Source organism: Cylas formicarius, unplaced genomic scaffold (genome assembly GCF_029955315.1).
Source record: "Cylas formicarius isolate icCylForm1 unplaced genomic scaffold, icCylForm1.1 PGA_scaffold_1__22_contigs__length_36826433, whole genome shotgun sequence".
NCBI classification, from domain to species: domain Eukaryota; kingdom Metazoa; phylum Arthropoda; class Insecta; order Coleoptera; family Brentidae; genus Cylas; species Cylas formicarius.
This window is the reverse complement of record NW_026844264.1, coordinates 27,594,176-27,606,186: the sequence shown is the minus strand read 5'-3', so window position 1 is coordinate 27,606,186 and position 12,011 is coordinate 27,594,176. Positions and strand designations below refer to the sequence as shown.

Below are 12,011 nucleotides of genomic sequence, written 5' to 3'. Positions count from 1 at the left end.
CGTTTCCGACACTTTAGCCACGGATTTGGGAGCGACTGCATGTTTATTGTATATTATATATCAGATTCTCAAAAATATGTTTTTTGGAGGCTTGGATTTGAAAGCCCAAATGTTTTAAAAATTTAATATATAGTATGTTATTTCTATTTCTATAACCTCTAAAACATTCTTGCTTGAGCAGTTGAAAAAAAATTGACACTATAACAATCGCAGGATAAAATTTGGCATCGAATTACTGAAAAATTGTGTGATTTTTCAATTTTTGCAATTCAGTGTATTTAAAAGCTAAATAAATAATTTGGCTAGTATGTCAACTAGAGAAAGTGTATCATATCAGAGAAAATGTCTATGTTTCCTATATTTTACGTTTTACTTTTTGTATATGTTAAGATAATACTTACAATTTGACTAATACAGCAGCATAAAAATAAACTATAAAATATTTCTTCACCAAATTCGTATGTACACCAAATTTTTATTAATGCAGCTAGAGCCGAACACCTAACCTTGTTCCTTGAATATCACCCTCCAACCTCTGGATTTAATTAGGAATCAATGAACTCGATCATTTTCCGTATCCCGGGAGCTTACCAAAAACACGCTATAATCTCCTAAAAAAGGGCTCAAAGATCAAGGACCATAATAAGGGATTCTGACGTAAGCACCAGGGGGCTTTTGTCTGTTCACTGGCCATTCATTCTTGCGTCACAACATCGAACGCCTATGCCAGCCAGCGTTTTACTTTTTTGCCAGTGAAATGGCCAATAAAATTTAAACAGCAACTTGTTCAGTTCTGGTTAGTAGCGGCGAGGCGTTGTTTGTGTTTTCTTCCGGAGCACGTAGCCGAACTATCTAACATCATTACTCACGTTTCACGTGTAGAATATTTTAAGTTCCATACCTGAAATTTTAAAATAACAGATAAGATAACAGACGCAGGAGGAATCCAGAACATTTGTAATTAGTATATTATGCAACAAGTGCGATAAACGTTAAAATTCAAGCCGTGCGGTAAAAATTCCCAAAACATCTGTGGAACATGAAACTCACGTGGGAAAGAGAGTAGAGAATAGTATATTATGCAACAAGCGCGGTAAATGGCATTTAACTCACGAGTTTATTTGATACAAGCGGAGCGAGTTTTTAATAAACGAGTGAGTTAAAAAGTTTACCGAACGTGTTGCATACTATACTTTTTCTACGACCTTTAGTTTTTGGGTCCATTTTCGCAAAACAACACGAATACATTCACTGACATGACCGTCAAAATTCAAAGCGTGGGAAATATCTCCGAAAACAACCGATTTCTCCCAAATTGGTGCGGTAAAATCCCGGAAATGGCTCGGATTCATGGAAAACGAAACTGACGTGGTAAAGTGACGCTTCCCGCACGCTAGATCGGTGCGTAATTAGGTATTTTACAGAGGGGAGTAGAAAAACAGTAATTACTTCGAACATTGTATTTTTCCCAACTTCTGTTAAATTAGGTTGGGTTTTCTTGTCCTTTTTTTTTACTAAATTGTCTGCAAATTATTGTGTTTAATTTAATGCTTTTAATATTTCTGCCTTTTATGAATTTTAGCAAATATTATAAATTACATTATTAAATTAACATTATGTGCTTAAACCTAAAAAACGAGATAAACTGTTTGTTATTACCTCCAATTTAAGAGTTATTGAATTTATAAAAATATTAATAAAAAACTATAAATATATTTTTATCTAACACCTGTAATTTTAAAAACTGAACAATTGTCGTTACATGTTTCAATGAATTTTTTTTGTCGATTTTAAAAGTACCATCAACTGCTGTCCTATTACTCATACACACAGCATATAATTTTGAAAAAAATATTCCGCTTTTTATTAGTAAATTTTATAAGTATAACGCAAACAGGAGAAGTGGCCATAAATGTGAAGTCAAGGGGACTTTGACTGTTTCTGTAATAGTAATATTATTTATGTAGTAGCGGTATGAATGTCATTTTTCATTCAATGCACATTTCCCTAAAGAACTAAAAGTCAGTAAAAGTCATGCAATATATGAAAATGAAATAATGGTAATATGAACCATGCCTAACTCGATAGATTCTAGTATCGTTTTGTTAATAGACCAGTCAATTGACAGAAATAATTTTAAAAATATAATGAAATTTATATTTATTTAGTGGTATTTATTTATATTGTGCGTTGCATCACCGTTGCATCGTTCTGAGAACTGAATGAAGTCGGTAAATTCTTTAAAGAGGCTATAGGTAAATTAGACATTATTATCCCATAATAATTTATTATTAAACACACTCTATAATTGCAAGATGTTATTTAAAACATTTTGATCCAATTTAACTAGTCGATTAAGAAGTGAAGAATTTAGAAGACCCTCTACAAGTTTTAATTCATTGCTGAGTTTGCAAAATAAGCTGTTAAAGGCACTGTCTAACTCTGGAAAGTCAAACAAGTTTATAATTCCCTGTTGAGAGGTGAGTATCTGGCAGAAGCTAGAGAACTCATGTTGAAGATTATTAACAAAAAATAAAACTTTAACAAAAGTTTTTATTTTCTAATCAGGTACATAATTATGCAACAAGACCCCTCATTATAATTTTATCAGATTCATTCTAGATCTTATATAGGACCGAATAATCAAAATGGAAACGCACAAAAAGTGCGTAATGAAATTCCTGACATACAGGGTTAGTCCAAAGTCGCACAACGGCCCTATGTCTGAGGAATTATATATATTATATATAAGAATTTTTGAAATTCGGTATACGGGGGTTTCTTAATTGGGTTGGAACCAATGGTGACATAGCCGATATTGCCACGTGTATGCTTTTTTTCCTAAGTTGACAAACTTATTTTGAATATAAAGGGCTTGTTTTTATTCTAATTCTAAGTATTGTTCACGTAACATTGTTTTGTTACTTATCTTTATTTTACTTACTTACTTTCTTACTTATGTTATTATGTTACAATCCTCAAATGTCGTCCTGCTACTTGACAGTGTCCTAAGCGGTATGTAAATTCCCGTACGGTGTTTTCTTCTCTTTTCTGCTCTTCTTGTGAAAACGTTTGATCTATAATTTAAAAGTAAAGTGAGTGAAACATACCCTTTCTATGTAAAATGAGAACTTTTGGTAGCTTAGGGAAACCATGAATGTGGGTGGCATTGTTACCTATGACACAATTGGATCCAGTCTAATTTGAATTCCCCGTATACTAAATTTCATGAATTTAAGTGTAATAGTTCCTGATACAGCCATTGCGCGACTATTGGGTAGCCCTGTATAATAGGTATAAAAGCATAGCTACACAATGTGAAAATATACTTACTGTGGTGGACTCGAGAAATTGTTTATTAGTTGCTGATATTTTACTCAATAGTTGATGTTTAAATTTATGTGTTTTTATCTTTATAAAATTGTTTTTCAGTCTTCTTCTTGCTCAACTATAAAATGATTGATGGTTGTCTTCACTGTAAACTAAAATAAATAAATAAATTGCCAATCTTTAAAATTTTTGTTATGGTATGTAGGATGCTTAGTGCTTAGTAGGAGCTACGGTGTGCGATTTCTTGTCGAAACGGTTTTGGGGACTGCATCTGACGGTTATTTTGGAACTTTGGCATGCCCTTAATCGACTGCCACCGAAAGGCATCGGGAACAGGATCCGACGCTCAAATTAAGTATGGCGGAAAGGAGTTTTCAGAAATCCCCACGAATGCGTTTATAACGTAGGAATGAATGAAAATAACCGACCATTTAAATTGAAAGCGCAAAACCATAAATGCACGTTACAATCAGCTGGTGCAATTTTTATTTCACTGCTCAAGTGTCTGTCGTATTCAAATTTTTTTGCATTGAGAACCCAAATATTTGCAGGCGACTAACATTCAGAAATGTCACTATTCACTTACTCTATAAAAGAGAGGATATGCTACTTTTTACAAAATTCCTAGATTCCTCCTGCGTCGGTTTTTGCTCAGTCGAACTTGCTAACGTTTTGCCAATCATCCTGTTGACTTCTTCAGAGCTTGACAGAAACTGTTTCAGCAAAAACCGAACCAAGGGAAATCTAGAAGTTTTGTAAAAAATATTACAGTAGCCTGTGGAAGCTTCTTTGAAAAAAGAGAGCGTACGCTATTATTTTGTCTTATCATTTTCAGCACTTCGGACTAATTTAACAAGATTGCTTTCGAAAAATCGTCACTGTCATCGTGTTGTATAGAAACACATTGTTTTTCTATCGTGCTCCTGCGGACCACTATGGAACTTTTGCAAAATCGATTTAATTTAATTGTCCATGCACCCTGTTTAAAATGTCCTTCACATTTCGTTCAAAGTTCAAAGTTACCGCACACTTCGGTAAATATTAAATTTTCTACTGATAATTGCAATTTAAAATTATATTTTTTTTCAAATATCATGCGTCCCCTGTATTATAGACGAAACCTTAAACTCTCTGTCGACACAGTTTACGATACTGTTCATATCAAATTATCACATCTTTAAAAGTTTTTCATAATTCACCCACAAAAGTGGAAATTTCTAGGATTTATAAGAATTTTTTGCCCACAAACGACGTACCCTGTATATAATTCCAACAATGTTCGAAAAAGAGCATGTAGCCCTGAATCTGGTATCCGAATTTTTCCAATGGAGTAAATAGTTTTCAAAAAACTATTTGCGAGAAATGGTAATTTTTGTTTGATTTTTTTCAAATATCTCGAACAGCGTATGTGATAGACGAAAACCGCAAATACAAAAATTGTAGCCCTTGATACGGCTCATAACACTGTTTTAACGGATTAGCTATTGTTTGTACGAATTTTGATTCACGGTTAATAATTTACTCTCTAAAAGAACAATTTTCAGGGTCTTTTGGATTTTTGTCCATAACTAAAACACCTTGTATATAATCGAAAAAATGCGTGAAACAAATATTATAGCGTCGGCTCTCCCACGTATTACAGATGTAAAATTTTTTCAGTCGCATGAATGACTTTGGAGAAAAAGATGTTTTTCTGAATGCAAAAATAACCACAAACAAAATTTTAAAAAATGCTTCTCGTTATTTTATTGCTCCCAATTTAAAAAATCTAAATGCGGGTCCAGACTTCTACTTCTCTCCCAAATCTGAAGTCGGTAGCTGCAAATTTGGAGTACTTATTATGTTTTTTAATATTGCACGGAATATCGCTAACACCCTGTACAATACTTCAAAATCGTAAATACCAAAGATTAAGCTGTCTATGCAGACTATATCGTCATGTAAAAGAAACTGACATCTAAAACAGATTTGCAATTATTGCCAATTTTCAATAATAGGGGGACCAATTTTTCAATTTTTTTGGATTTGCGGCGCACTCTCTATATTTTTCAAAAATTGTCAAGAAAGAAAGTTTATGGAGTCGTTTCCTCTGCGACTTCTGATTCGGTCTTGTGAACGGTTTCTGAAAAATGGTCTTTTTTGTAGACCCTTGTACACACGATTTTTAATTTTTTTTTAAATACTTCCAGACCCTGCCCCCCCTCTTTTGATAGGTTCGGAAACTTATTATGTTTCATAGCAAGGTCCAAAAAACAATCGAAAATCGCGAAAAGAGATGGATGCCGGCGTCGGATCAGGGCCAATTCTTATAAGCTTATTCTTATAAGCTTATTCTTATGTAGCTCCAACGGTTCGAAAGTTATTCAGGAATAACCAAAAGACGAGAACGGAGAACCGACATACAGAAAAAAAAAATTTTTCCGACGGTGATCATCTCTGTACCAACAGCAATCCCGTAGGACTTACCGTTACCGAGATATAAAATTTTTATACGAGCGCAGATACTTTCGAAAAATTCGATTTCATCGATTTTCGAAAGTAACAAGAAATAACACCAGAGAATAAAAGATAAAGGAATGAAAAGTGTGAAACAACTATCAACAGCATTTTTAATTGCCCCAGACAACGATTTGGCTGCCAGACTTTTGGGTTATTGATTTTGATCTCGTACATGATATTTGCTTGAGTGACTTAAGTGAACCAAGAATTTATGTCATTTTTTTAAAAATTTTATTCGGAATTTAAAAGTAGGTTTAATCAAAATATAAGACATATTTAGGGAGAAACCTCCATAATTACTTCACTTTTCCTCACTGCATCCAGATATTATTACTTCAGGGTTCCATTTTTCTTTGTTTTACTATGAAAAAAATTATGACGCAGCTTTTCAATTTTATTACCTTTCCATCTTACAGAGCAGCAAAATTTTTCTATACTATTTATTTAACTAATAATTAATGAAATAAAAGTTTCTGTAAACTTAGCTTACACAAAGCTAATTTTGCTTTAAGTAAATGACAATTTTTGACTTGTTTGACAAAATTTACAGAACAAGATGATGAAGACAACTACCATTAGCTTCATAGCGTGCCGTAAGGAATTTCGTACAAGCCTTTTCTAAATATTTAACGCAACTATTTATTGGTAGGTCATCAATGACTATAATAGACCGAAAACCATCGCTACCAAAGCTGTACTATAGTACCAAATGTTCGAAGTGACTCGCGAACATAATTGGGTATTTTAAAGTAGCGAGTAGAAAAAAATGTTTTACGCAACTTGTCGACACCAGAGGTTGACCCCAAAGCAGTCAAACGCACGAAATGAAACGTCAGTCAATACTTGCACGTGTAATTAGCCTGCCCTGACACTTGATAAATCGTATCCTAAGCAGATGGTGCGTAAATATTTCGCGAACAGAGGATGTGTTTAATCACAGTTCAAAGCTTAATGTTCGCAATTCACGACTGAGCGGGTTGCCTTTAACTGCAGCTTACGCTGTATCCTATCCCTAAAGTGGATTTTGGCATCAAGAACAAATATTTCGCATTCATATAGTTCTTAAGCGAACGAATATGCCAACTAAAACTAAAAATAATTTGGTAATAAATTTATCACAGTATTACAACCAAGCTCCGATATGAAAGGAAATTGGGAAAGTTTCTTTAGCCCGAATTTTATGGGAGTGTTCATTAACAACTTGATGCGTTGTGTTTGGGTGTAACACTTGGTAATTAGTTTAGGTTCCACCGAGAATAAATTAGTTGTAAGGTACTCTAATGGCACATAAATTCGGTAAAATCACGGGAAAATGTAACCAGTGGCGTAGTTATCGGGAGAAACTGTATATTTTAAACGCAATTGTGGTACGTTTCTGGTTGAATTTACGGGCCTGGTGAAGTTGTGACAAAATGACGTGAACAACTAACCAACTAACCGAGTTTCGGCGCATGCGGCAAGGGACTACTTAAACTCATTAAACTTCTTTTCTATTTGCCTGCAACTAATTAAGGATTTATGTACATTTTCATGTTTGTGCACATTCTAGTTATCATTTGTTGAAGAAAACTGTAATAATGTTGATATAACGAAATTCCTGTTAGAGGTTATGTGGTAGATACAAACGTCCGAAAAATTCCCTTTAATGCGCATCACAAAGTCCAAATGTTTACGGTCCACACACATGCTCTGTTTATATAGATCCTCGGTTATATAAACATAATACCGTATTTCGGTCAGGAAGTTTTAGTCCGTACAGTTTCGTAGGTATATGAAAATTATGCATGTCAGAAACTTTTGTAAAACAAATTGCATAAGCGGCCTAAAAGCTTGGAAATTGAAATGCTATTTTCATGACATCTAGTGGATTCATTGATTTTTCATCAAAAATTTTGTCCAAAAAAAAGGTTTTTCGTAATATACTCACCCTCACCAGAGGTTTAAGTTCGATTTACCGTTTAGAAAATGCAATGAAAATTTAAACTGGTATACGTACTCACTTTGATTTTTTAGTAGTATATATTTTTTTGTACATGACTTACCTAATATCCTAAAACTTTTATTTATTTTATACCATCCTTTCGCAGGAATGATTAGCGTAACTTACTTAAGATACTTAAGAAAAATAGCTTACCTACTTTTCGTACTGTGCGAGCTTAAATTTGAAATTACAAAAAGCCAGTGTCCATTTTAAAATTTTTGATTTACTAAATTTACGTTGGGAGTGAATTATTAAAGAGATAGATAAGGGCTGAGCTGCACTTTGCCATCATGAGCCTTGAAAAAATAACTAATCAAAACTAATCGTGTTAGCTCGAAATTTTAGACGTTTTCTCGGACAATGGGTCCTTATCGAGTATAAAGATTAATGATTGTTCAGATTTCCCCTCCAAATGGGAATGATTTATTTTCCTTGCGGAATGATAATAATCGCAACGTGTAGAGTGACTGACACCTTTGCCGTAAACCTACTTTCAAAGGCAAGTGCTTCTAATTTTATTTGAAATACGAAACCTTTGGACGACATGTTTTCCAACAACCTTTAATTAGGCGGGTCCTTTTGTATCTCGCAAGTCATGCCGCTGCTTTTTGGCCTTCTATTTATATAACATGAAAATCGGCACATTTTAAAGATGAAAAATGTTGTCTTGATTTTACTGTGTTTTTGTACGCTTAAAATGTTAAACCACATCGCAGGTTACTTCAAATATACACACAAACAGGTAAATTTCAATGTCATCCGCACGTCTCAAGGGAAATTCCTTACGAACTATTAAGCAGACGCGAGCGCAATTTTGCAAGGAGAGAGGATCCCGAAACGCATTCCGTTGTCGAAATTTCATAATAATTGCGTATCCACTTTCTCCAGCTCAATAATTTTTGACTTTACCTTTGCACTACTCTGTAGTCAGCAAACTCTTGATACGAAAGCACCTTCCAAATAATAAACAGATCGTATTCTTGTTATGCCGATTTTATTACATATAAAGGAAAAGAGGAGAAATAAGCAACTCAAATGGCCAGAAATGTCACAAAAAGTTATCTAATTCACAAGTTTATGGTAACTAAACACAAATATTGACTGAATAGGCATGCAAATGCTTTTCCACAGAGAATATTTAACGTGAAGCATTTTCGGACTCTTGTTGTTTCACCCGAACTATCGCTGACAAAGTTTTGACAATGTTATTTGGCGTATTTGCTTTTGATATTGTTGTTAAGACTTTCCGCTACTTGGTATTTTTAACGTGTTATCTTCCCCCTAGCAGCATTGCTTTAAGTGCTTTGGCGCGTAGTTTCGCGACATTTATAACATCGTAAGATTCTTCAGTGTTTATCAGTCATATTGTGATGATCCTTATCTGTAATATGGGGTTAATCCGTGAGGAAGGTTTGGTAGCTGAAATAAGCAAAACTCCAACCACTGTAATAAGATACTTTTTTATTTTATTTTTTTTTTAAATCCTAAACGCAGATTTTTAAATTACACGTATGAAGTCAGTAACGATTCAGATATTTTAAATGAAATGTGAACCATAATGAACCATTAACTAGGACGGCGAGGAAATAAAATACACTGTTAATTTCGGGTTGAAGATAAAGTATCAAGATCAAGTTAAATTGAATCTCTCTTGCGAAGTCGTTTTGAAGATAATTCATGGAATAATACAGATGCCACACAGCCTTTAAAAAAAACGAGTTCCAAAAACTTACGATTAGGATTAGGATTTGATATATTATTAAAGCAGCCGATATATTCCGTTATCTGTAGTTTTTTATTATGAGAAATAAACATCCGCTTCACTATATATCTTTCCCCGGAATTTTCAATGTTTTTTCTTCCTAGTTCTCCGAAAATTCTTCTAAGTCAATCGTGTTTTTTGCTCATCTATAATCGGAATAGGATCCTGCAATCTTTTATATATTTAAATTGATGGTGGATGCGCAAAAAATGCTTTAAATAAATAAGGTCGGTTTTCTTCTTGGTCCCAATATCAGCAACCAGAAAAATAAACTGCAGAATTCGAAAAATTCTTAATATAAATATATAAAAAATATCTTAAGACCTAAGAAAAATTTCAGAGATTTCTAAACACCACGTAATTTTAATTGGGCATTTTTCCAAGGGGCAATCCGATATAGAATTAAATCCCCAGAAAATAAAGTAAATTTTTATTCAACAGCTAGTGGCTTAATTTAGACCGCGGATTCACCGCCTCAAAAAACATTGTATTATTACGTTCTTAAGAGAATGTTAATTTAGTCTAGGATTTATTTATTTTTCTATCATTAGTCATTGTTGGAAATACTAACAATAATTAGTAAATTTACTACCTAATCGGACTACTACCATATTCCTAGAAATGATAAATGAAGTCAGATTTTTCGATGTTTTCCAGGGTGACAACATTTGATTTAAACACTGCACAGGACAGTTTTATTGTCCCGCCTTTGTTCCGTTTCGTTTTGCATATTAAAAAACTTCAATCGCAAATTGAAATCCGACATTATTCGTTCTCGTTTGCTGACGTTGAAATCTCCGGAGTGCATGCGATTAGTCATCATATCAATCTACTATTCTATTTCTGTTACGAATGATGAATTTCATTCCCTGGTCTTTCAGCGCCACGCGATTACGGCGAACAAAAGGATCTGGCCCGTTCGTTTTTTGCGTTCGTGTTATTCCATTTTATCGTCGGGATGTAGAAGCTGATGAAACCGGCCAAAATAATATTAAATTAACTAATTAAAATTATTGACAGGTATTGAAACCTGAGCACTAGACATTAAACTAGCTGGCATTTTCCAGCTTTATTTTTGCCATATAAAGAGAGGAACGGACTATTTTACGTTGACTGGATTAGTAATTATCTTCTTTTGGTAAGGTTATAAGTATTGTAAGTATTCTAAAATGACAAAAAAGCTGAAGAATTATGAGAGGAAACATTTTGAATTAAAAGCATCCGACGTTATAAAATCCTCATACTGCATCCTAATAATTTCCGACTAATGAAAGCGGAATAACAAATAATATAGTTCCACATTTGAATTAAACAGCAACAAATTTTGTTAATTGACGTGTAAATTATAAGTTTGGTTTTAAGTTAGTTTAAATCGTTTCACATCTTGATAAAAATTCTACGGCTAACAAAGCAGCTATGCAATCCAACAGGGAAATTTTTTAATTTAAGAAAGGCGGAAGTCGAGTATTCCGCAAACTGTAAATAAAAATTAAAAACTCATGTTGTTTCATTTGTTTCAGAAATCAAGCAGCGAATGTTTCAGCGTGAATTTTGAAGTGGGCGACGAATCCACATGGGACAATGAGTTATTTTTTCCGGCACAAAGGGGTGTCACCCTACAGTAAGTCGCCAGTTTTATTAAAAATTACTTAAACATTAAGTACGATTAATTAGGAAATATTTGACAGTGTGACCGGCATATTGTAGCAAGTTGCGTGTCCTAAAATTTTGAAAATGTTTGATAACACTTAGCTACCTCATTTTTTATTTGAAATATGCGTTATTATTATTATTATATGTTACACTGATTCACAGTGTTCGTGATTAATTCATTGTTTTGGCACAACGAAGTTAATTTAATTTTTAAGTTCACTATAACCTATTCAAAGTGTTTAGAGTTTTTTTCAAGTCATTTTGACGAAATCAACTATTTGGGGCTGCGGTGCAAATTTTGTGAAAAAAATACTTAAATATGTCCATAATATCTAATTTATTGTATTATTGTATTATTTGCGTATGGGCATTTTAATTTCAAAAACTTTTTTAAGCATTTAAGAAGCATATATTTATAACTTTAATAACTTAACGTTTCAGATAAAATGTTTTGTAAAATAAATAATTAAACTCCACGAATTCTCTAAAATTTTATTGTTCTTTAATTATAATATTTATTAATAAAATACATCTCACTGAAAAATTTGCATAATTTAATCATATGTAATGGTGACAGCAGCATTCGAAAATAGTCAGTGCCCAACCGTCGATTTAATTTCTGCCACGAATTGCATTGAATATAAGTCCGTTGTTACTGAAATTTTTAAATCCATTTTTATCACTTAGAAACCTAAAGTGGATATGATAAAAATTCGGTTAATTTTCTTAATGAGGTTAGTGACTTACCATTTTTTAATTTAGTAATAAAGCATAAACTAGGTAGCC

The 12,011-nt window shown here is 33.2% G+C and overlaps 1 protein-coding gene across 6 annotated transcripts in view; it reads left to right on the top strand.

Moving 5' to 3' along the window:
- LOC132696665 (pleckstrin homology domain-containing family G member 5) overlaps positions 1-12,011 on the top strand; it is a 160,846-nt gene that overhangs the window by 105,225 nt on the left and 43,610 nt on the right. For all 6 annotated transcript variants that reach the window (XM_060661626.1, XM_060661625.1, XM_060661627.1 and 3 more), the window contains one exon: positions 11,093-11,193. In XM_060661626.1, the coding sequence (XP_060517609.1) occupies positions 11,093-11,193 (101 nt within the window). The remainder of the gene's footprint in view (positions 1-11,092; positions 11,194-12,011) is intronic.